Here is a 27,329-nt window from a genome sequence, read left to right as displayed (position 1 = left end):
TACCATAGTGTCTCACCAGTCGGTAACTGTAACCATACTTCTAGCTCACTGTTAACACAACCAGTACCATAGTGTCTCACCAGTCGGTAACTGTAACCATACTTCTAGCTCACTGTTAACACAACCAGTACCATAGTGTCTCACCAGTCGGTAACTGTAACCATACTTCTAGCTCACTGTTAACACAACCAGTACCATAGTGTCTCACCAGTCGGTAACTGTAACCATACTTCTAGCTCACTGTTAACAATCTTCAAAGCTTTGGCATGGCGATATATAATGCATTTTGTTATATTTTATATTATGATTCTCAAGTCAAAAAAAAAAATCATCAAATACTTTCCTATATATACTGTTTATGAAAACAAACATTTATGACGTCACATATAACAATGTTATACTTTCATGACTATATGCAAAACAAGTGGTGTTGTTCTTTTAGTCTTATTTGATGTTGAACAATAAGTGGAATTTTACATTGCAAGGTAAATTACGAAATCCTTTTGATAAAGGTATTTCTTACTTTCTTACTTTCCAAGTGGTTTTCATTAAAATCACTGTATGTTCATATCATAACAATCATATGTAATGGAACCTCGACCTAGGTTATTTGCACTATTGATAAGGAATTCACGAAATAGAAGGTATCATGCTTGTATTGTTTCTTAATGTCTATGACGCGCCACCTATATATATTTGCTAAAAAATAATAATAGTAATAAACCCGTAAAACATTCTAAGTATTGAGGCAGACAGATATCAGATAGTAAGTCGTTGAAGAAATTAGTCTTGATATTATCTTATTTTCAATTAGGTATTTGTGGCACGAAAGGTATGTGATACGACCGACAAAAGATTGTGAAGATAGACAGGCCAGTTATAATGGTCGGTAAATTAACACGTATTGTACAGAATACCTTATCCTACCATTAGAACGGTCCATGTTTTACCACGTCTCGTCAGCTTCATGTCACTCGTAGAAAAAAAATCAATTACATTTTTTAAATCTTTATGCGTTAAGATAGGTATTTCAGAGTCATGGATCCCATAGAAATTATTTTGAATCTAAACAAGATAATGTTACGACATCACTTTAAAAGATTTCAGAAAATAAAGTCAGATTACGATTTTACTGTGTTAGATAAAGCTGGTACAATGTAATACACTTTGGGTTAAGTTTCTCTGATTGTGATATAATAGGTAAAGATTCTACTTATTATATCTTATAATGACGGATATCAGCTACTTGCTTGGTGTCAGAGTACGTGTTGGAATGTCAAACACGATCGTTGTCACGATAGGTTTGTTATCTATCACGAGGGAGGAAATTCGATCCCCAACCTGTATGTTTAATTTATAAATGTACAATAAACTCTATTAACTGAAAGAACATTTTCCATTTAAGTAGACATTGTGTTGGTTAAGTCTATATCAACGACATATTATGAACCAATTAAATCATTAATGGATAGTTTACGGACAATACCATCGATCTAAAAACCTCATTTCAATAGATTCCAATAATTTATCTTTTCTGAATCTGATACGTTGTGATATTTTGATAATTTTAACGCCTTTCACATGAAATGTTTGACTAATTTGATAAAAACAGAAATTACGATTGCCTTTATTACATCTGTAATGAGATTCCAATCCCATGATATATAATAGTAGTAATGAAAGTATTACCTAATTTCAAACTATAATGTTTGAGTGACGCCATCGTTAAAGACAGGTTCACGTGAGGATGTGTCATTATTTGCATTTGACTTTGACTAACATGGCGGGTACCGTCGATGAATAAGAAGACGCTAACCCTTCCGAAACTCCTGAACCTATTATCTCCGTACTGTTGTAAGCGTCGATATGTCAATATTTCCTTTATCATATTTTGCCCTAGTTTTACCGATTTTGAAGTCGCGTTATAATTTGTATCATAATATCTTAGATTATTTTCGACCTTCATGCTTGTCCTGACTTGACGGTTAACCCTATAACAAATCTAATAGTCCAGTTTACGCGTCTTTAGTATGTTTTGAGCTCACATTATTTTTGAATTCGATTTGGTTTCTCCACGGTTCCTGTCGACGTCATTGCGATTCAGCTTTGAGTTACAATTTTGTATTTGTATGCTAGCGCTGTGGTGTAGTATTTGACATTACATGTATAGTCACGAGATCAACATACATTTTACCCCTTTTTAACCGAGCTCCGTATATCAAGGAACTAAGGTTATTTAATGACCAGTTAAAATAAGCATGTAATATATGTGTTAGTAACGTACTGAAGCGTCTAAACTGAAGGGAAAAATAAAAAGGTTAATACGAAAGAATACAATAGGAAACGGAAACATCAAATTAAAAATAAAAGACGATTATCATGTCATTTATTCGGATAAATCATCTCTCCGAATTTGTTTTAAAAAGCACCAATAAATCGATATTAACAAGACTCGTAAACGATTAATGTCATTTAAAGAGATTTTACCAAGGTACTTGTGACAGTACACGTGTATGTTGACTGTTATCGAGATTTAAAAGATTGAGTATATGTTTGGTCAAGATAGAACACACTTTATTAGCCTACTGAAGAGATTAAATGAATGTCAGTTTAATAGTACACGTGTATGTTGACGTATATAGGATATAAATCACAGTAGCTAGAACATTTCAAAAACTAACAATGTCTTATTTAATATGATTTATGTATTAGAATTTATTCATTATTTATAAAGATACATAACTTACAAGCGAAACTGGGTTACAAGGAATATTGCTGTTTATATGTTTTATACATTGCAATACTCTGTATTGTACAACCCTTCAAGTATAATCTCGAGGTTTGATGGGGCTGGGAACATGTCTTTGCACTTTTGTCGAGTATTTCTTGAAAAAAAAGTACATGTACACAATCTTTATGAAAGTCATGTACGTAGCGCACGAATGGCATTTCAAAAACGACCTTTGTTTTCGGAATCAAACAAGAAATTATTACCGTAAAAATTTGCATAGCACTTTTAGAGATAAGTGGAAATGTCTGTTTTCAAGACCATAAACCAGCGTGTAAACTCGTAAGTGTTATCATTACAATAGAAATAGAGGTAAAGGTCAGTCAGCTAAAGTACACCTGGTCCCTTACCTGTGTCTTACCTGGTCCGCACCTGTACACAGGTGTAAACGTTCCGCTATAGAAGTACGCTAATGTTATTTGTACTTTTAGCCACACCCCTGTGAGCATGTCCGAGCCTACTGCGGTCACCTCAATCAGTGTAGACCATGTGTGTTTGTGTGGGATAAATATTCACTTAAAGTACAAAACCAAGTTGAACCAAGCTCCATTAGCGTATTAATCCCTAAATCTTATTTCTTTTAAATACTTTTCTTTTGTTTTTCAATATTTGCAGGTATATGACCGTTACGGTAGGGTTTATTTTGTATTGCAGGATACATTTTTATTATGAAAAAATATCACCTATTAATAGTAATAGTAATATCACGACCCACAGGTAGTGAAATTATCAGCAATTCCTAGATATTGAATACATCCCCGATTTATAGATGATGAAAACTGACTGAGTAAAGTTAGTTAAATACGATATGACTGTTTCATGTCTTGAAAAATATCAACGATTTATAGTTGAAGATATCTTTAAAGCATTAACCAATTCATAGATTTAAAACTATCACCGATAACTATTATCACCGATCATTGATAATGAATCGTAACACCGATCGTAATAAATGAAAATAGCACCGCATTGGAGTACTGAAAATAATACGATAAATACGACCTGATTGGGATAAGCGTTAAGTCGTTGGTCATTAGTGAACCGTTTCGTTTCAATAATAATTGTTCACATAAAAAATCCAGAACACATGGCTTCGGAGTTATGAAGGTCACATGGATACATTCAGGATAGTTTTGAATTCAACGGCTGTTTACTTAGATGAATTATTATCGTTATTTATTGTTGATTATAAAATAATAATCATAGTATGTATTTATCCTTGATGACAAAGTTGATTCAACGACTCGTCTTACATTTGGTCAAGTAGTTATAAAACATACAATAATTTACAAAATAGATTTAATAACATCAAGCCCCATACTGAACTTGAAGTGCCCTTTTCACAATGTAGGTTGCGCGTGTTTACTTAAAATAATTCATTGTCCAGTAAATAAAGAGTTATCTTAAAAGTGCAAATGGCGCTATGGATTGGATATTTGGAGGCCTTTATCGGTCATCATGTATTTGTTTACATTGTTAAAGAATATTCAATAATACGTGGCCCCCCTGGGAGCGTTCTTTTGAGTCATCTGCTTGGTATTGAAGAGACCTTCATTTCTCTCCTCTTTTGTTACCTTGACCGTGACGTCTAACTTGACACCCGCCGTTATATGACCTGTACTCCGGGTTGACTTAAAACCATAAAGAATTAATTATTGGTTGTTTGTGATGGAACTGATGATGATTGGTCCCGTCCTTTGTGCTTATATGTTATGATTCCTGAATAGTACATGATATTATACACAATTTACAGGTTATAATTGCAATATTAAAGTATTGAATTTTAAACTTTGAGTACATTTGATTTAAAAGTGCAGTCTTACTTTCGTACAGCGGTTCTTTTCTAAAGTGAATGTACTTTTGAACAGGTTTACACAGATTATTTCACCATAGATGCAGCGAATGATGAAGAGAATGGACACATAAGAATAAACGTGTTGACTGTTATATCCGATATGGATATTATGATAAGTTAGCTACGTTTGCGCCGTTTCTTGTAAAAATATCATATCTTTTTCTAAATATTCCATTTAAAAGTTATTTTTGGACTAAGTTCGTTTAAGGGGTGTATTGTCCGGTCTGATAGCAGGTATAATGATGCTCTTGTGTGGTCATGCTACGTCCGAACACGTGCAATGACGCGCAACAGCGGCCATTAGAGGTATAATGTATTACTGTGTTTTGGCCCACTGTTTCCATGTCGAAGACTAGAACGACCCCGCCCATTAAAATATTTACTTATCACAAGGGCCTGTTGACCAAATATTCATCATCTTTATTATTTGTAAACTTGACCATTTTAAAATAGCTTTCCTTAACAATATATTATTTTAATGCATTTAAGTCTATAATTTTCAATCTTAAGTGATATATTTAAAGTTTCAAATTAAATTATTTTCAACAATGATACTAGGCAAGATATATTATATTTATTTTATATCAAATAATTTCTACATTAAGCTGAACAGGCCTTCAGCCACTGAGTCCATGGATGTAAATATATGAATTATAATTCACCTCCTGGCGGATCAATATCTTATTGTCAGTGTCCATGTGACCGTATTAACGAGACCTGCCCCAGTACCAGTAATATGTCCCTCAAGCACGATTATATACCCTAGAATGAATGTGTGTACAACTGAAATTAACCTCTTATATACATAAAACAAACCGTAAGTGTTTAACGACAGTTTTTATAACAACGACTCAATGTTGTCTCCCGTATCACTTTGTACTAGTATTTGGGTAATAAATGTTAAGTGTACTTGTCTGAAATAATGTTTCTTAGGTCTGCTGTACTACACTGGATATCATAAAGGTGACTCAAGGATATCAGACAAAATTATATTTCTTCTACTGATTTTGTGGTGTAAATTGTCTTTCTGGGGAGAAAATGTTTACCATTAAAATGACCTCTTTCATTAATGGACACATTAGCTTTTGCGAAAAGATAAATATTTAAACATTAATGAATCAGTCTTTCGTTTGTTCAGGTATAATTTGTGTTATTTGGTTTTTTGGGGCTCGTCGTCGTCACCCTCTACGATGGATATAAGCAAAGCAACATGAATTTATGTTTATACCAACCTACGTTAAAAATACAATTTAAAGTATGATATGTAAGAAAAACGTTTTTGATTAATGATTAAGGATTATGAATAAGACATTAGTACGTAAATGCAAAACATAAATCGCATGTTCCGGTAACGTCACTCTACGAAACCGGAACTGCAGACGTTCCCCCTTTGTTTGTTGGTGTGTTGTTGGGTTAAATGTCAGTTGTAATATTGTCATTTTTGTTAATTATTTGTTGCTGCAGGATTTGCGGTCTGTGTAAGTTTGTCCTGTAGGTAGATAAGAGGTATTTAAATACACCTTACGTCAAAGACACCACAATGGTTGATGCATGAGTAGGTACAACCGCAAACAGAATTGTTTTTGATTTTAGGTTACACGTTAAATCTGGGCGTTGGTTTCGTAAGGTAAAATAGAAAAAATATCACAGCGACAACAGATAAGTATGATTTCCTCTAAAATTAAAGCTTAAGCACTCCTGTTTAGAAATAAATTTTAGTTCGATCAAATAAAATGTATCTTGTTGCTATCCCGTTTTATAAGATATTTGTATAAATAAATAGTATGTATCACGTGTTTGTAATACATATAGATATATTGATATATAAATATAAGCAAAGCACGTATTTGTGTGTTGATGTAATGTTTGTTTATGCATGTAAAGCACGGATGGTATTGATTTAAAGTAATATATTTATAAAACGATAAAATTAAAATGGGTAACTGAAGTAAGAAACTGAAGAAAATTTGAATTCCGAATGTGAGATATTAGAGAATTATAAATTTTGATAACAAAATTAGGACGATTGCGTAATACGGTGTTTTTAATTTCTTCTTAATAATTTTGGTAGCTGGCATGTTAAGCTTAGTTATGTTTATAACTACGAGTCACACATGTACCCGATAATTTGAGCAGAATATGTTTTGCTACTAAAATCCTGTATATAAGATATTGGTAGAAAATACACAATGGTCTGGGGAATGATTCGTAAATATAATATATGTTGAAAGAGGCACATTTTATGCGCTAATGTCACATTTAAGTATCAATCTTAGAAAAATGTATTAAGTTAAATTGTACAATCAAAAACGTATGCTAAATACTACCTACGTTTCTTTTAGTTGTAGCGATACCTTTCATGCCATACCAAGCCCATGAGGCACGAACTTTGGGATATACACGTGTACAGTTGGAAAACATGAGGATGCAATATGGTGTTACTAGGATATGATTTCATAAGGCGGATATATGCTATCGTTTATGTATAAAGGTTCTTTTTTTAAATTGCTCAAGGAAAACGAAAGACTGATTATAAATAACTATGGCTAAGACTCAAATAGGACAAAGCACACATGTGCGCGTCACTTAGTGTTATTATTGCTGTGTGTTTGGTGTTGGAAATGCATAATGCAAACATGGCAGTACTTGTCGGAATCCTGTAATATTTTTTTAGTATACGACATGTTTGTTAATAAGGTAAGATTTTTCTTGTGCCGTAGTTTTAGTATTCACCAAAATGTTATTCAGAAAAAAGGATGTAATATAGAAGTCGTTTGTCAACACATTCAAAATGATTGTTTCCGGAATTCAGTGGAAATTTAAACGAGTTTCTATGCATGAGTTGTGTGTGACAAATTTAATGTGTAAGTACATTTTTATCTTTCTATTGGATGTAGTTAAAATCTCGATTCAAAAATGAGATTTTGTGAAAATATTCTTGAAATTACAACAATAAATATTTGATTTTTGCTTACCCGATCCTTGAATTCCTTCAAGTTTCCTATGACCCATTTCGGTTTAGGCCCAGGCAGGTTAATTCTCTCAAACACAGAGTAGAGTTTCTGTAGATACCTGGAAAAGATTAAAAGAAAAATGAATCTTTAAAACGAACGGCAGCAAAATATAATTATGTACAATACGCAAAATTTCAAATTATTCTGGATCATAGGAGGTGCAAGAAAATCTACGATATTGCTTTGATTGTCTAAATATTCAGGTAAATTATGACATAAAGTTAAATATGTTATATTTTATTAAACCTGTCGTCTAGTTACCTTTATTTATTGTATATATATTACGATTTCATTCCTTTGTGATGCTGATGTATTTAGCTACATAATGAAGTATATCGTCATTCTAAGTAAAACACTATTTTTCACATAAAACATATATTTCTGGCAATAACGTGTCGTCTATGTTTTACGGCTCTAAATAATTAAATGTTCGCAACGAGTTTTGCGAAATGTATGCAATTTTGACCCAGAAATCAGAACATTTGATACAAGTATCTTTCTAAATCATTCTTGTAGTGTTCAGTTATATAGTTTACTTGTAATTCATGTTTGTTTCAATAGCTTATGAGAGGAAACGCCTTCCTTTCATATATATCACATAGCTGACTAAATGAATCACTGACATAGACTATATTTTTTTTAACTGGTTAAAGACTAATATATGCTTATATTACACTATCCTTATCCGAACTCTTCTCTTGCTTTATTTGATTTTGTTAAACGTATTTTTGCGATATAATGGTTTGAGGAGTAAAATAATGATATTAATCGTAAAGTATGGTATCTGTAACTAACGAAAGACTGATTCTAAAATTCCAAAATTCTACACATTTTGTCCTGTAGTTTCTACGTTACACATCCTACTTTGTTTATCAGTATGTGTATTCTTTATACTCTATATCATTCGTGTAGATATTTAGATATAATATCAGTGATGAAATATTAGTATTCATCCCCCGACTCTCGTATATCTTCTTAAACTAGCTGAAATGATCTCCTAGGATATGTTTTGCATATTTTTTTTATTTTATCCTCATTCAATGGTGTAAAACGTACACCGGTCTTATTCTATTCGAACCGAATTTAAACACGACAAAGTTTATATTAATATTATTATTACACTGTATTTATGCAAAAAAATAATTTCAAATTAAATGTTTAAAACAAAGTTTACATTAAATGCATCCCAAGGACAAAGGAAGTGAACGTGTATGGTCTGTACTTTTAAATACTGTGTATGATTTACCCCTGAACGAATATTACACAATCTGGTTATCTGAAATATATCCATGTTAACTATATGTATTTCAGGGCCCAGTTTTTCAAAAGGTGACTAGCTTAATCACTGTATAACGACATTTTTCAACCATTAATAATTTCGTCAATATACCAGGTAAAATCTCACAATTTTGCATGTAAAATCACTGTACTAAATATTTGCTATCTTGAAAGTTGTCACTAATTCAATGGTCTTGTTTTAAAGATACACGAAAATTAAGATTTGTGCTAATCACTGATTAAGCTAATCACCTTTTGAACAACTGGGCCCAGAAGGTAAATCCCTAATAACGCCAGCACAGGATTTTTATTAATAGTTTAACAGATAGTATAACGGTGTTTGAGGCAGTTTAATGGGGTGAATATTTCATTAACAATTATGTTACTGACCTATACCAAGATATCTTACACTCGTTTGGGCCTGGTTTATTCTATTAATAGAATAACAAATGGTTTCAATAATCTATAAAAAACATAAATTTGTTAATTATATCATTTTTTTTTTTTTTTAATATATTATTTTGATAACGAAATTAACTCTTTTCCACGTTTTAAATAAGTTTTCTTTCGGTAAACCTATCGATTAAGTAAAGGATTGGTTTGTCCATCTATTTAAATCCTAATGGCTGGTCGTGACTTTATTGTACTTTAGTTGTACTATGTTGGTCAGTGGGGCACATGGTGTGCACCTTTACCCTAATACATGATTAGCCTCGTGAACTTTCGTTGTATTATTAGGAGGTTGTAAGAATAAGGCAGTCCGCGTGAGTTTGTAGTACACCTGGACACTGATACCATTATCGCTTGACATTCCGAAGGTAATACAAACAAACGACAATACAGATAAGTGACACCAACTTTTTTTACTGGATCCAAGACTAGCTCTATAATACATTATACTACAATCTATAATTAAACTATATTCGATTGTTTTTGAAAACTGTCTAACATTGACAATAGTAAATCACAGACCATATTTGATTTTGCTTTCAGGTTTTATAATTATAAAGAAAGTGTTAATAATTTAGCTTTATACATCTGCGCCCTGTTCTATATATATAGCTTATTGTTTTTTGCCTATATATAGATATATATTGATAGAAAGTTAGTACAAACAGGTCACATACTTTTTTCACAATTTCAAATGAGTTATCGTTAAAAGCTCCAGCATTGAATTGTTACAATATTTTATTAACTCTATAATGAACTCTCTGGTATTTTTACCGTGAACATTCATGATGGGACCTAATTCCTGTTGGGTTGTTTTGGTACCGACATTTATTTAAAGTTTTGTCGTTATTTCTTGACGCTTAAAAATACACTTTATCTAAATTCGATACCACACGGAGTCAAGGACTCATCTCACATGTGGTCGCCATCAAATAAACAATATTTACAATAGAATATATTTAGTGTTTTTCTGCTTTACTTTTGTTTCGACTACCACTTAAACACACATGTTCACTAAAACCGCTATCTTAGTCAGCGAAGCATCCTGCGTTTAAGTCTGAAGTGTTTTTGTAGGGTTATACCAATGTTCACACGGCAGATCAGCATAGATTAACGTCACACCTCATTGATAATAACCGGATCGTGCGATTAAACGTTTAGTATCAACACCGGAAGTCGCCTACAACCGGAAACGTTTTAACATAGATATAGTCCTGTTAAGTAGGGGTCGTATAGAATAGCAAAACAATATACAATAGCGTCAAAACAACAAACCAAAAGATATAGTAGAGGGTCAACAAACAAAGACAAAAGTATACCACAGCGTCAACACACAACGGTAAAACATCCAATACGACAACACAAGGAAAAGACAAAATTGAAACAAAAAGAAAAGAGATTATTGAGTAAAAAAAACCACATAAAAAACATGCGATTGGCTGAGTCATTAAAAATAAGGGAAAAAGAGCTCAACGATCGTTTCAATGCAATTTCTCATATTTTTTTACCCTAAAATCAGAAAAGGTGAAAATTTACATCTTGTAATTGATGTTGGGTCTACTAAGATTAATCTTGATTTTATTGAAAAGCATCCACGCGGTCAGAACACTGCCATTCTAACTAGCAATACGGTATGCAGATTTGAGAAAAAGAGTTGTGTTTATTTTTTGTCGTTTTTATAAAAGATATATCTTATCAAAAAATTTCATTTATTGACATTAACTATATAAATTACAATTGATCCTTTTTGATTCTCCATATTTACTATATGTTTTGTATTACCAAGAATATGTTTTTTAATAATAAAACAAGCCCGGATTCAAAGTGAAAATCAACGGCGCATGACTGTTTAATACGAAAATGACATCTTTCATCATCCATACTGTTCATGAATTGAAGAAAGAAAAGTGAAGACCTAACTTAAACATTAACCTTTAACAAATTCATGTTTTACATCTTTGATTGTTAACCTGTGTCTACCTGGTGGTGATTACAGTAATATTTAGGACCTACCTGACAAAATAATATTACACTGTGCAGCTACAGGTGTATCGTAACATCTGTTTACAACACACTTCTGAATGGCTCTATAACATAGACACGCTCCGCAGGTAAGCTTTAAATATGTAAACAATTCAAAATATTCTAAACTACCTGTAACTGATCACAGGATCGCTATACACCAGGTTATTGTAAAGCACGGCTATAGTATTAGGTTGATCCTACAGTCAGCACAGACAATACCTGGTGTAAGTTTCACTTAAATGACTTTGTATACTTTAACAAGCTAAAGAAGAAGGTTTTACATTTTTATATACATATCTTTACTTATACTTAGTACGATTGTAATTATGACGATGCATTTTATATCAATATATAATATTTATAAGAATTATTATATATAAGAAAGCATTTGTTAGTTTTTTTGATAATCTGATATTTTAAGAAGGAGCTTTACTATCTTAAGGTCTATTGTATTTAACACTACTGACTACCAAAGTTAACTGGTACTGTCTTGTTGAACGATTTTATGAAATGAGGAGGTCCCTGAATATAAAAATTATATCTATAGAATATTAATATCCCCAATTGAACACTAAAACAGAAGAGCTGGTATGTATTACCTAAAAATCTTTTTTAAATAATCGTTTACATTTAAACAAAATTAAGTTATAATTCATGAAAAATTGATAAGAAAGTTATAAACAGTATTATATATATTAGTTTAATGTTATTTACCTTTAAATAAAATAATATTTGAATGCATTTTATTACTTTACATGATATATACAAAATGTGAACAAATTATATTTGATTTCTTATTTACCTTTACAAAATATAACGCTAAAAGGACTGTTGAGTGTTTACAAGATATGTTTATATAAACAAATAATTAAAACATGTGATACATTCATGTGTTCAAAAGATACGAGCTATTACAACCTGTCGTTTATAAATATATCAGCAAAATAAATAACATCAGCCACTCTAACAGTGTTGACTTACCTGTATAGCAGAACAAGCGCAACCAAAACAAGTGACAGTGCAACAACACCCATGGTGTCAGGTATGCAGGTATACTTCAGGTGAACAAGTAGATCCCAGGTGTTGGTGTACAGGTGTGGAGTCGCCTGTTGTATAGGAGAGAATGTCCCGGGTCTGACAATACCCCGTTGATATAGGGGCGGTGGCTGGCGGTTTTTCCCGATGTATACGAGCACTGCTTCACAGTTCAGTTAGATATAGGACGTCAGCACGTGCGGACGGTGGTACGCTCGAGAGCGTGCAGTACAAATATCGAACCAATGGATGTAATGACCACTAGTTGACCAATACTGGGCTAACAGATGACCACTAATAGACGCACGTGCGTTATAACAGTGTATTTTATCAGTGCTGGTGTCGATACAAGTGTCAGATCTTGATTATATACAAATTCGGGAGTATAACGTTACACACTACGGTGAGTCTTGTCACGATGATTATGCCCTTATGTATTTTTTTGTCGAGTTGTTCAGTTGAAGTAACTTGCTTTGTCTTTCAAGAGCTATTTTTTTCTGTAGAACAATCTTGTATTATGTTGCTGAGTGTTTCGGATAAATCCTTCCTTTCTCATTGGATGAACCCTTGTTGATGATCAAATCCTAAAGGTTTCCCCGGATGAGTCGTTTTAGAGTTCCAATCACTTTCTTGGAAACAGATGATTTTGCTCTTCTCAACCTTAAATAAATAATTTCTTGAAATAACAAAAGCACAAAAATGCAAAAAAATCTTTTTTAAATTGTTTTCATGAAATGCTTAAGTAATAGATTTAAAGTCCGTAAGTTTTTAAAATTCAACAACGTTCATTAAATGCTGAAGTTTGATAAATGTCCAGAATTCCACAAACTTCAAACTTGAAAAACTGAAGAACTTGTGAGAATGCTAGTTACAGTTCCTTAGCTTCCTTAAATTCACAACGATCAGAAATGAACTGATATAGTTGAGAATAGGAAAATAATGCCGAACTCGTGTCCAAGTTTGTGTGTATAAGAGCTGTATTTGGTTGTAACATTGAGGTACATGCTAGATGTTTCCTGATTGGTGTAATAGTGCCCCCGTTAATTGCCCTGTACCTGAGTAGACAAGAGATAGTGGGCGGGCCAATACACACCTCACTCATACAGGTGATCACACACACACACACACACAGGTAAGCTGGGCCTACACTGGTACCATTGTTTGTCGAACGTTCGTGAGCTCTGCCATTACCACCTGAACACTTGTTTAACTTAAATTTCCAAATGTTTCCATTTCTATATCAATATTATACACTCCAATTGACAGAGGCATGCAGCGAACACATATCATAATACTACAGACACACTGATATACCTAGCACTAGGCACCCTTCACTGTTCCAATTGTTGATGGCCAGCAAACACAGCATTAAGTATTTCTTACATTTAATTGAGGCTAATGTTTATTCTTCTGTATCACATTCGACATAATGTTTACCGATATGGTTTTTTGTGTCAGAGTTTGTTGTATGACCTACCTTGTCAGAATTAATCATGTATTCTGAGATATCGTTCCAATCTTGCTTTCAATGGTAAATTCCCTAGAATCACAATTTGTTAAAGATTTCCGTTATTTATTTGCTAATTTGTTTACCACATCATCTGATAAGGAGATAACTAAACGATCTTTTCCCATTATTTATACACGAACAATCGCACCAAAACACCAGTATCAAATTGGTCGAAAAGCAATTAACGAAACTGTTAGAAATTAATTATTGTTTACAAAAATAATTATATGCATAATTATCTACAACGGGGAAAGTATTTGACGAGAAAGTTGTGGTTTTAGATCGTTAATGCCAACAGAAATGTTGTCATCCTTAATCAGATTCACAAAAACAATTCCACATTTGAATTAATACAAAATATGTCGATTTCATTCTGTCAATTATAATTGGTTAAACAAGCCTTACTGTAATATAAATCTCAATCGAAATGGTGTGTTTTCCTTTAATACGAAAACACAAAACAGAATTTCCCAAGTATTCCTATGTTGAACTCTGTTTACACTCAGATTAAACAAATCAGAATTAAAGCAAAGTTTCCATGAAAATCTGAATATTGTTATTTCTTTATAATTTGCGAATTAATTGTTTGCAACGAAACTAGAATTTGTTAACAATGATAGAGTTGATATATACCTCCCGGCTTTCCACAGTCAAAATATAATTTTCTCCAAAAATCCCAATGGTGATATCTTTGCTAAAATACCACGCGTAGTTTTTGACAGTTTAACCAGAATTTATCGAATAATCCAAATTATCTTTTATTGGTTAACACAATTGAAGACGGGTTTGCCGAACGAACCAAATATTTAAACATCACAGGATTTATTTTGAAATAATACCTGAATATCCTCAACAGTCCAAATTGAGTTATTGGTACGCAAATATTACACAAGGTTTTTCACACAATTTAGATAGCACGAAAATCGAAAAATTATTTTTCATCATTTCATGTTATCGACAAGTCTAAAGGTCTCTATCAGACAAATAAAAAACCTGATATTTCAAACCAATTTTACCCGAAATATTTCACAATGAAATCAATATTTTCCGACGAAACAATTGTTACACGTGGATTTTCACAACAAAGACGGAATAGTCCACGAATACGACTAATGTGATCATTCCGAGATATCACATAGCGTGTTCAAGATTGAATCATCATTTGTGGAGCATCCAAATATATCCCATGGATTATATCAACATTCTAACCATTATCATCCAGGCAATCCGAAAAATGATATCTGTTTCGAAACGCCACACTTGAATTTCACACTCATGCGTATATATATATATATTACTTTTTTAAGAAAGTGTGTTTAGGTCAGGAAAGTCCTGTTCTCTCCATGAGGAGGAGAGACATGCTCCCGTCTCCTCTGTTCCCTAACTCTATTCCAAGTCTCTTTCCGAATTGCTATGCTTTCCTGGACTACTGTTCCGACCCAATCAATACTATAAGTGCTGGCCTTGAACTGTTTCCCGACCACAGATTGATGTCTGATCGGCTAGCATCCCCCAAACTGGCTCGCTCCAATAGATCTTCTTCATTATATAAAGCCATCCCCATATGGATCAATTTATTATGATCATATTTTTTTCAAATATTTTTAACTATTTATGAATATTTTAAAAGAAATTCCAATTCTTTGTATTTATAGGGGTGATTTTTAATAAATTATGTTAAGATGATAATGCTTAGATACCTAGCGTTGATCTGTTTCCTCAGGTCAGAACTGACCAACGTCGTCTAGTGGACAGTGGTAATGGCTGCAGGCCTTGATACTCGTGACAACTGACCCCTGGGTACCTGTCGTGGCCCTGTAGAACACAGATATATGAACTAAATAACGGACAAAACAGAATTCACGTATTCACAAAACTACACACATATCTATGCAATGTTTTTGTTAATATATTTGATGTGTTAGTGCTGCAATTAAACTTTTAGGGCACCACAAAGCCGCATTAAGCCAACAAATGATAAGATAAGTAACGCTTGTAGGTTACGCGTTACACTTTCAAAAAAGGTATGAAAAACCCGTGCAGACGTTCCATTATCTATTTATAGATATTGATATAAGACTTAAGCAATGTACTTGTTTTGTTTACAAATGACTGACCAGGCGAATATGGTCATATGGCAGCGGTTCGCCATCATAATGAAATGTACAAGGACAAATATTGGGTTATCATGACGTGATGTTGGTGAGATTATAGTTAGGTTCTACAGGAGGAGAGACTGACCAGTCTGACCAACTTGACCATAACGACATCGTGTGAGAGGAAACTGACCATAACAACTGATATTTGCACATTTCTGGCCTCTTATATCAATCAAACCGAGCCGACGAGTAGAAGAAAGATAAAAGTGATATGTCCTTGAATATATAACAGAATGATTTTCAAATCATTTCTGTCTCCATTTATTTGTTTTTAATTTAACTAGTGAATAAATATTTTTACCATGACTTTTGAAAAAAAAACATCATTGAGAGAACAAGAAGCAGTGGACCAATACATTAGACGGATGGAAAATCCTATTCTTTAAAAGGGTAAGTGTTTCGTGCGTGTCCTGCGTTAAACTCTCTGTGATGATGTGTTTCATCACAGATCCAGGGAAGGTATAACAGTATTCAACCGTGGAAAACATGATGAACAAGCAATCATTATAGAATACTCAGATAGTTTTTTTTTTCTTTTTTTCTTTTTTCTTTATTATTTCTGGCAGGTTTTACATGAACTGCTAGAGTTAATAATCAATTGAAGCCAAAAGTGCCAAATTTGGAAGGTAGCAAAGGATTGTATAGACATCCCTGATCTGCATATCTACATAGGTTTTGGAATATTTTACACGTGGATTTCCATTGTTTTGTAGCACTTATCAGTCTATGGCGAATAAAATATCCATATGGTGTAGTAAATATTTACCTTTTTTCTTTCCGCATAATAAAGTTTAAATGCGTTTCCTTATACCGTATTTATTTGTGAATATTAAACAGTGTACTGGTTTTTTTTAAATGGCAGATACAGAACATATTCTAAAATAAATTTAAATTTACGTCTCTTGAACGACCGTTACAGGAATAAAAGTAGACTCTACCGAGGCGGAGCTCATAAGTCTTAACAGTATCAGGTTCTACAAACGGCTCGTACATAACGATTTTATCGTCTTGTGAGATACCCAACGCTGTTATATCTCGACACTGAAAGTGAAACGCAACAATAAATTTACAACAGAACTGACTTTAGAGATGGTTGGATTCAACTACATTAGACCAGTATATGAAAATTGTCACTACTATAAAATGAAAATATGTGTGAGTATATTTAAGTTTCAAAACATGTTTTCACAAAGACCTGCTGAACAGTGAGAGTAAGATAGAAAAAATACATATGCAACAGAAATGACTTTAGAGATGGTTAGATTCAGAAACATCAGACAAAACAATTGACAGTTATCACTACCATGAAAAGAAAATAGGTGTGAGTATATTTTAGTTTTAGTACTGCTATCGCATAGACCTGTGGTACTTTGAGTTAATTGTAGTACTATTTCTAAACAAGCTTATGGTATATATAATGCTAACGAAGTTCGCCATTTAAACATAACAACGTATCACAGAGAATAAATTGAAGCAAATATAATGTATATTTTTTTCATAAAAAATATGTCTGTTTACAAATGGTTTATTCTAAATAATGGACTACATTACAAGACTTTACTGCGTGTAAATGTTGTTTAAAACATTTCTGTTCTAAACACCACTATTGTATTACTGTAAGAGATAAGGTTTTATTTTAGTTTTATTAAGACATTATTAAACATTCAGAACAATTAGAACTTAAATTTATGCAAATAGGCAACAAAATTTCTCGGACTTTTAAAACAATTTTAGAAGTACTTAAATATTCATGTATAGATTAAATCTTGGCCTGACATTACAATAAATTTGATTGATTGTATTTTTTAATTTGTTCCATGATCATTATTTTACAATATTTATTTCATTTAAAAGATAAAGAACAGGGGAAAAGCTAATACTTGATAATTATATCAACTTTAATGCGGACGGAGTTTAAAATTCATGACCCATATTTAATTAAACACTATTTATTCAGTAAACATATGACATGTGATATACATATCACAATACATATTGTGGATAGGTTTGAACTTTCAATAATTTCCTATACATGTAATCTATTTCAATTTATGATTAAAGCACTAATTAATATGTTGAAATGACTTTTCAATATTCATAAACATATTGACACATAAAACAAACATAAGTAATTTAGACGTTAAAAAATAAAATATATAGATAATTAAAATTATGTTTCAGGTGAGATATAAAATGCACAGCACCAACACAAAGAAACAATGCAAATTCCACAGCCGACGCGAAGAACAATTTCAGGAGCCAGAAAATTGTAGGAGTGAAAAAGAAATATAATATGATTAATATATGACGATTATGATAATTGTTTTAAAAATAAGGTCAACTGGTAAGTATTATTTTACATAAGTATTTGTTTTATAATTATAAGCAGATATATGTGGGTCTTTTACCTTTAAAAAGGGCAAACCCGTACATTTGATATAGTGTTGTTAAGAGCAATGACTTTCTTAGTAAATCATAACAATTCTGATATAAGACCTAACACTGTCGAAACTAATGACGTCAAAAAATCACTCTTCTTAACGGCAGTTCACCACCATTAAACACCATTAGAGGATAAATCAGGATTGCTGCCCACGGGAACTTGTGTATCAGAAAGTAATAGCTTCATCCAGCGTAACGACACGTTTCCTTACTGACCTGAGGCACACCTAGCGGAATATTTAGTCTTGTCTTGTTTATTAACTAAGGGAAATTATTTTGAATCCAAGAATTGTTGGGATTACCATTTCCAATTTTAATACAAAACATCAAAGATTTTTATATTTCCGTTGACGTGGCACTAAGCTGCTACAGCCATATTTAACTGGTGTACACGCCAAAGTTTGCTACTGTTAGTCAGCGACGGGGAAATAATGATACAACACAGAGTAAGTGTGCGACCTTGGTTGTAATACCCCCACCAACGCACCGGTCTACACTCTCTGGAATAACTGACTCAAGCAAATATTCAACTCCGCATTTATTGCTCAATTAAGAGTACAAAATGTAACTCGATGGCAGCTTGCTAAACAAATCATGACACAAGAATTGCTAAAAAGAGGTTCAAGTTTGCAATAAACACAAGCACGTTCTCTTTAGTTCTAAAGACTGGTTAATAAAAGTCGTAGTTCGAACTGAAAAACTAGAGCACAATACGGTAACAAAGGAATGATTCACATGGAGACTGTGGATTTTAGAAGGAAAAAAAGACTAGGTGTTCCGGAATAGAAGCGTCTTCTCGTTATTGACACCACCCGCCATGTTACTATGAGCTACTAAGGATATGGTACATTGCTTTATATCTACATTAAGCTCCGATGTTTCCTGATGTATTGACGATGTGGTACATTGTTGTACCGGATATAGGTTTGGGTTTCTCTCTTGTTAGCGATAGACATGGTAGATCTTTTCGTCGATTTCACTTTACGAATAGAGTGGATACACGAAATTGAAAACAGGACGGTTTTGTTGAAGACTGGGTATTAGCATGAATAGTTTACAGATGAAGGTAAAACGCGCATATGTACCTATACAATATGGTAATATATACAGCACACGAGAACAATCAATTACACTGACAATAGACATGTGCTTTTCCAAATCCTTAGGAGAGAATTGTGAGACAAATTAAATGCCAAAGTAATTGTTCAATCTTCAATTCATGTTCATAAGCTTTGTTCAATTATTTAAATGCTCAACAATTATGAGTAGAAAAAAGGAATATTGCCTGATGTGCAATTTTTTCACCTACGCCAGCGTTAAGCTATTAACTACATACTTCTGCTCTACTGTCCGGTAATCTTGCTGTTTATTTAGTTAGTTATTGTTCCATTACATGGCAATATTTTACTACAACGTGTAATTTTTAGTGCTTCACAAAGTGAGTTGACGTTGAACTCATGTGTCCAGACATCATGTATCTCGATTGACGTCATTCCTTTACCAATTTGTCTGAGTAGATATAATACAACCCATGATTTTGTAGTTAGATTTGAAAATTTTATAAAAGTTTGCTTTTCTGTGTATTTTATTTGTCTGTTAACCAGGACGCGAACTACAATTTGTATACAGACAGTCGCGCTAGGTTTTTTGGCAAATTTATTTCTTTTCGGGTTTAATAATCTAACAAGTACAATTCAAATTTATATGTGTATATAAAATATAATGTCAACACTTTGTCTGGTTTGTGTTTTACGTCCTATTAACAGCTATAGTCATTTAAGGTTGTGTCAGGTCTTGGTGGTAGCAAAATCAGACTACCCCGAGAAAAAACACTGACCTGTGGTACCCGGTCGTAGAGGGCTAGTCATTCGGCCACCGCAATGTCAACATACAGAGATGTCATTGAGAAAAACGGAGAAACCCCAAGAAAAAAATCGTAAACATGAATATTGTCAGCGACATCCATTTTTCTAAAAACGTTCTCGTTATTTGGAATAGCTGGCATGCTTGATTTTTTTCTGAAAAAGTGGTCATTCTACATGTACGTCAAGACGGGGCCGCGGTGGCCAAGTGGTAAAGGCGTCCGACATTCGGCTACCACTTGCCCCCCACCAGTGGGTCGCGGGTTTGAGGCCTCCGTGGGTCAGCCACCAGGTACTGGCCGTAGGTCGGTGCTTTTTCTCCGGGAAATCCGGCTTTCAACCATCACCAAAACCTGGCACGTCCTTAAATGATTATAGTTGTTAATTGGACGTAAACACAAAACAAACAAACAAAAAATCTACTTCATGGTCAAATCCAAATAATGTCAGCCCTCAAAGTGAGAGCCGGGGTAGTACTAACTTATGTAGGACAACAAAGCCTTAGTAACAATAGAAACATTTTAGAGCACCGGGCCATTTCAGCAAATTTTAGCCAATATCAAAATTAAGAGGGGCCATTCTATGTAAAATTTAAAGAAAATTGGAACATGGAGGGGTCAATTTCATTGTTGAGGGGCCAATGGCCCCATAGCCCTCTCCAGGATTATACCTGCAGTCATATCTAATTATTGTATTATAATCTCCTGTACATAGGTGTCGCTCAGCTTCTGTGTCCTTGCATTTCACTAAAAGCGATAAACCCCTAGTTCAGGTTTATAAACCTGTTTTCATGAAATGTGCAAATGGTTTTTATAAACATCAATGAACGAGGGACAGTGTTATCGCCACGTCACCCTGGGCCATCAACGATGATTAAATGTTGGTAATGAAGTTATCTCCGTCGTAATGATGAGAGGTGTGGTTCCTTACAACACGATTCGGTGCTATCAACAGCCTTGAAATCGATATTTCTTCACGTTTATTAAAATTAAATATGAAAGCCAAGTTCTTGGAATCAAAATGATCACTATCAGCTAATCATCCAGATAGCACTCTTTATTATGCTTTGAGTTTGAAAAAATCGGAAATATCTTTAATGATTGATTAGGCTGATAATACTTGATGAAACGAGTTCTTGGTAGCGAGGAGATGTTCTACAAAGCTTATTTTGCCAGAGGTTTGTTAGCTTAACTCTTAAAGTTAAATTAAGAAACCTCGGACAAAATAAGCTTTGTAGAAAATCTCCTCGCTACAAGGAACTGAAGACAAATTTTAACCCTTCCGATTCAAATGTTGGAACAGTTTATTGTGAAATTTCAGGGGTGAATGAGTTAATTTCAGATCATTCTGTAGCGTCGATGTAAGAAGGGGTTTAGAGTGGAATGAGAGAGAGGCGACTAATGAGTAATATGCTGCAGAAAATCTTGATTCTTCTTCATTCCCATTTTTAATTCTTCGTACCATTTATAGTAGTATGACGATAATATCGTTAGTTGCTTTAACCACACCAACTGTGACGTCACAGGGAACAATGCAATGACGTCGCTCTTTTCTGATCGTTTGTTGGCACAAATTCGGTCAAAGTCATTCATCTTATGATGTATGTGATCAAACAAATCGTAATCCCCGTTTAAAATATTATTTGTACATTGTATATGATGAACACCAGATTATTATCAGTGTAATTGTAACTTCCCCGTAACATCGCCGCGGCACCGGTTAATGAGGTTACCACTGTAACGTTACGACGGATTACTATAATACAACATTATACACTGTTCATACACACAACGCTCAAGGCCGCACGTCACAATATCGTAAATGTGATTGATGGAACCGGATGAGATCCGTTAACAAATTGTGGTTCCCTTCACCAGTAAATAAACTTGAATGGCGATGGGTTTTTTTCTGACTCCGTTAATAAAAGCAAAATCATAGATTCACAGATATCATCCTAGTAATGTATACGAATACAAATCCAACGGCAGGATAAGAAATTTTATTTTTAGTAACAGATCCCAGGGTCAACATGTTCGAAGCATTGTTAGCTTTCGAGGTTTTAAGTTAATGTCATAAACGTTTAACCTGTTGTAAAGAATCGGCCATATCGTTACGATCATCACGGTCACAGGGAAGCTTGCCGCTCTCTGTGTAAAACACATCCTGGTCATCACCCACGACAATCGGAGGATATTTATTCAAACGCTGTGAAATATTTAGTTTATAAATACAGGATTTTGCAAATAAAATTTACCCGCATATTAAACAAATCAGAGATTTCGAAAGACGTAAATTCAAATATTAGAAGCAATATTTAAAATTCTATTAATAATTATATATATGAATAGTGTATATGGTTGATCTGCGGTGATTAATTTGAAGCCCTAACAATTTGAAAAACGTTTAAACAATTTACTTTTATTTAATGTTACACTATTTTAATCAAGTTTGTAATCAGTCGTCGCGTCTTTCAGTCAGTGTACCGTATATGCTAATTAAGACGGAAATTTAAAAGTGAAATAGGAACTCTTAGGTTTGACACTTTTAATTAAGGCATATTATGAGAATATTGGTATCCAACGTACACATACATAACAGCGTTCATGGCTGCTCTACTTGGAATTCGTTCTCTTTGTCTTGAAAAGTATGTTAACCCTTAGTACTTAAGGAACACCAAAACACTTACCAGAGAGGTTTTTTTAATGAGATAAAAATACCTCCGAAAAAACTGGTTACGAGATACCACAAGGTCGTTGACATACCTACAAACCAACTAGTACAAGTCAGGCGATAATTGGAGGGGAGAGGGAGGGGGTGTTCAAGGTCAACACATGGCATGCAGTAAAATATGGATTACCTATACACGACGGGAGATCTCAAGGTCAATTGAGGGCACGCCGTAAAGAGTGGAATTTAATGTGAATGGTTCATAATGACACCGTTTAAAAAAAGGTACTATATTATGTAAATCATGAGTTCAATGTCACATGGGGGCATGTTGTTAATGCAAGTGACCGTCCAAAAGTCCACGAAGGGCATGCCGTAAGAATATGGGAGGAGGCCTGCTGTAAAATAAGGGAGGACCTAGAACCGACGGGAATTTGAAGTCAAATGAGGGACTGTTAATCTCAGTAAGTTCAAGGTCACAACTCGTGACATGTTTGAAAAGAAAATACAAAACAGTGTCAGGACAGAGCATGCTGTAATATATGGATTTTGACATGTATTTTTTCAAATTGGTATCAGCATGTATGCTGTTAATTTGGAAAGTCTTTGTGTAGGCGAAAGTTCTCAATGGTAACAAAGTAAAACAACACATGTACATTTGCACGATGATTACAAGAGATTGACAGAGGGCATGGTGTAAAATAAAGCACTAAAGCATAAACGTTCCACAGGACGATTGCATTTTTTATTCTGCGAAACTTGTTTACTGCAGGACGCCAGATTGTCCGAGTGGTCAAGTCGTCTGACCGTCTACGATCACTAGCCCTCAACCACTGGGTCGCAGGGCCGAGTGGTTTAGGCGTCTGACCGTCTACGACCACTAACTCTCAACCACTGGGTCGCGGTGACCGAGTGATTAAGACGTCTGACCGTCTACGATAACAAGCCCTCCAACACTGGGTCGCGATGGCCAAGTGGTTTAGGCGTCTGACCGTCTAGGATCACAAGCCCTCCACCACTGGGTCAAGGAGACCGAGTGATTAAGACGCATGACCGACTACGGTCACAAGCCCTCCACCACTTGATCGCGGGTTCGAAGACTATGTCGTTCGATCGCCAGGTATACTCTCTCTGCAGGTCGGGGGTTTTTCTTCGAGTTCTCCGGCTTTCCTCCACCAGAAAACCCCAGAGTCGTGAAATGAACGTTACAGCAGAAATGTAAAAGTCAACAGAGACATGCTTTATTGTGTAGAGTCAAGTTGTCATCTGAAGAGAAAATTACCTTGTTTTCTAACCTCTATTATCGTCTACGTATGTATGTATAGCTTATACGAACTATTCTGATAAACTTAGTCGAAACATGTTTACGGCAGAATTTCAAGGTCAAAAGAGAGCATGAGTTATTAATGCGGTTCCATTTTAATATGTGAACGTCTTGGTCAACGTGACGATATTATGTTCAGCGTGCGAACGTATGCATTTACCATTAAGGTCATTGGAGTGTATCGATAAACGGAAACAGGAAACAAAATTTGAAGAAATTTTACTGAGAAATGGTGACACAATCCTATTACCTTAATATGATTCGTTTATATCAGCGCACTGTCATCGGTATATAATACTGTTTATGCGTGCGAGTCTACGATTTTAAATACAAATTTTGTTTCATTTATATCAATGAAGTCCTATTGTTCTATACTCTGAAAACAGCTTTATCATGTTTCCTCAATCAAAAGGAAAATGACAATTTGCAGAACGTGTGCCCACTCCCTTTTGTGTAATAGATGCAAATAAACATATGTTTAAATCAATAGATATTGAATGATATATCAGACAGAATCCTACAAATGCAAATGATGACCTGATTAATGCTATCTAAGAGCTTTTCGTGTTAATGAGTAAGTGCTTGTTTACGATATCTGCTGAAGATTAAATACTACAGTCTGTGTGTGATTGATGCACGTGACTTGACTGGTGTCCTGTACGGTGACGTCCGTACCACTGTAAACACTAACTATGCACTGAAAACGCTGTCGGCGTGACTTAAGTTTCGGTGAATCATTTATGTAAAGAGAACGGTACCTTGCGGCAATTTTATAAAAGAAAATAACATTGAAATAAACCAACGGAATATGCCACATGGAAGACCTTGACTCGAACCCTGGACCCCCAAACCACTTTACTTTCGCTCTAACTTGGTTGGTTGGTTGGTTGATGGGTGTTACGTCTACACTTCGAATTCACTGACGAAGTTAGTGTTCGGTCGACGTTAGGGGATAAGTTACCGCTTACCCTCGGAGATTCTAAATTCCTGCACATTCAGGTCACGCTCTGAGGTCGGACGGCTCCTCAGATGCGGACAGACTGTCACGGCTACTGCGGTCCACGGTACGACGTCATTAGTGTAGTCCCCGCTGTCCTCCTAACAAACCTAGCCCAGTCGTGTTGACGAAATCAAAGGGAGGTAACTGTTTATAGGCTACAGTGAAACTTTCTCTCTCCTTTTCCCTCGTAGTCACGTATTGCTATATATAACTTTATTTTCGCGTGTTCTTAATTTCGCAAACTATATCTATAGGTGTTATTCGCGAAAACATGAATTCGCGATTGCCAGGATGCTGTTTCACTATTGATAGCAGTTATCTTAGGATTGTATATTCGTTGAATTCGCATACGAGTCTCCATACGCATTAAATTCAAAATTATTCCCTCGCGAAAATATGAAAAAAATATTCGCAGTATACTAATCTTCTCGGATCCCCTCCCCCGCTATTGACGTAAAAACAGGTAGGACCACCAGGGGGCGCAATCGATAAAGTTTGGCGCCAGTTTGCGTATCGATCGGGAGTTACGTATAGAGTGATAGTCGAGTCACCCTCATTGTTAGTATTGTGTAGGGTACGTAAGGGGTGTGGTCCGTACACAGGGACTAGAAAATACCGTATACACACGCTGTATGAATGACTGTGCAGATAATCTGGGCCAGCTTACGACCGGGGTCGGGGCACTTTTACCATATAGGTGACCGTGAAATAGACGTAAAAACGTACGACCGAGTTACTGGTAGTCTCTCTCTCTATATACTACACCTCAAGGCCTACTGGTGTCTATGTTGTGCATGTCAAAGTAGTAATTTTTTCATAAAGATGGGGGGGCGCGGGGGGGTGGGGGAGCTAAAGACTTATTGGAAAGTAGACAGTAGGAGATAATACATTAATGTACATCGTAATAGTACTGGAACTTATACAACTGTATACATTATAACAGTACAGCAAATTATACAACTGTATACATTATAATAGTACGGTAAGTTATACAACTGTATACATTATAATAGTACAGTATGTTATACAACTGTATACATTATAATAGTACAGCAAGCTATACAACTGTATACATAATAATAGTATAGCAAATTATACAACTGTATACATTATAATAGCACAGTAAGTTATACAACTGTATACATTATAATAGTACAGTATGTTATACAACTGTATACATTATAATAGTACAGCAAGTTATGCAACTGTATACATAATAATAGTATAGCAAATTATACAACTGTATACATTATAATAGCACAGTAAGTTATACAACTGTATACATTATAATAGTACAGTAAGTTATACATCTGTATACATTATAATAGTACAGCAAGTTATACAAATGTATACATAATAATAGTATAGCAAATTATACAACCGTATACATTATAATAGTACAGTAAGTTATACAACTGTATACATTATATAGTACAGCAAGTTATACAACTGTATACATAATAATAGTATAGCAAATTATACAACCGTATACATTATAATAGTACAGTAAGTTATACAACTGTATACATTATAACAGTACAGGAAATTATACAACTGTATACATTATAATAGTACAGCAAGTTATACAACTGTATACATAATAATAGTATAGCAAATTATACAACTGTATACATTATAATAGTACAGTAAGTTATACAACTGTATACATTATAATAGTACAGCAAATTATACAACTGTACACATTAAAACAGTACAGCAAGTTATACAACTGTATATATTATAACAGTACAGCAAGTTATACAACTGGATACATTATAATAGTACAGCAAATTATACAACTGTATACATTATAATAGTACAGTAAGTTATACAACTGTATACATTATAATAGTACAGCAAATTATACAACTGTACACATTATAATAGTACAGCAAGTTATACAACTGTATATATTATAAC

General features: G+C 34.1%; 1 protein-coding gene across 6 annotated transcripts in view; it reads right to left on the bottom strand.

The window, feature by feature from the left end:
- The window catches only part of LOC110445408 (cytochrome P450 3A28-like), a 127,064-nt gene that overhangs the window by 20,427 nt on the left and 79,308 nt on the right, over nucleotides 1-27,329 (bottom strand). For 4 of the 6 annotated variants that reach the window (XM_021490007.1, XM_021490005.1, XM_021490009.1 and 1 more), the window contains 4 exons: nucleotides 15,656-15,770; nucleotides 13,923-13,985; nucleotides 12,392-13,105; nucleotides 7,619-7,715 (listed from right to left, as the gene is read on the bottom strand). In XM_021490007.1, coding sequence (XP_021345682.1) covers nucleotides 7,619-7,715; nucleotides 12,392-12,444 — 150 coding nt within the window. In that variant the 5' untranslated portion in view covers nucleotides 12,445-13,105; nucleotides 13,923-13,985; nucleotides 15,656-15,770. Of the gene's footprint in view, nucleotides 1-7,618; nucleotides 7,716-12,391; nucleotides 13,106-13,922; nucleotides 13,986-15,253; nucleotides 15,396-15,655; nucleotides 15,771-27,329 lie in introns of those variants that run through there. The other 2 variants (XM_021490008.1, XM_021490010.1) reach the window with 2 other exon arrangements.

Source organism: Mizuhopecten yessoensis, unplaced genomic scaffold, assembly GCF_002113885.1.
Source record: "Mizuhopecten yessoensis strain PY_sf001 unplaced genomic scaffold, ASM211388v2 scaffold2275, whole genome shotgun sequence".
In the NCBI taxonomy this organism is placed as follows: domain Eukaryota; kingdom Metazoa; phylum Mollusca; class Bivalvia; order Pectinida; family Pectinidae; genus Mizuhopecten; species Mizuhopecten yessoensis.
The sequence above is the reverse complement of the archived record's forward strand: the minus strand, read 5'-3'. Positions and strand labels throughout refer to the sequence as shown.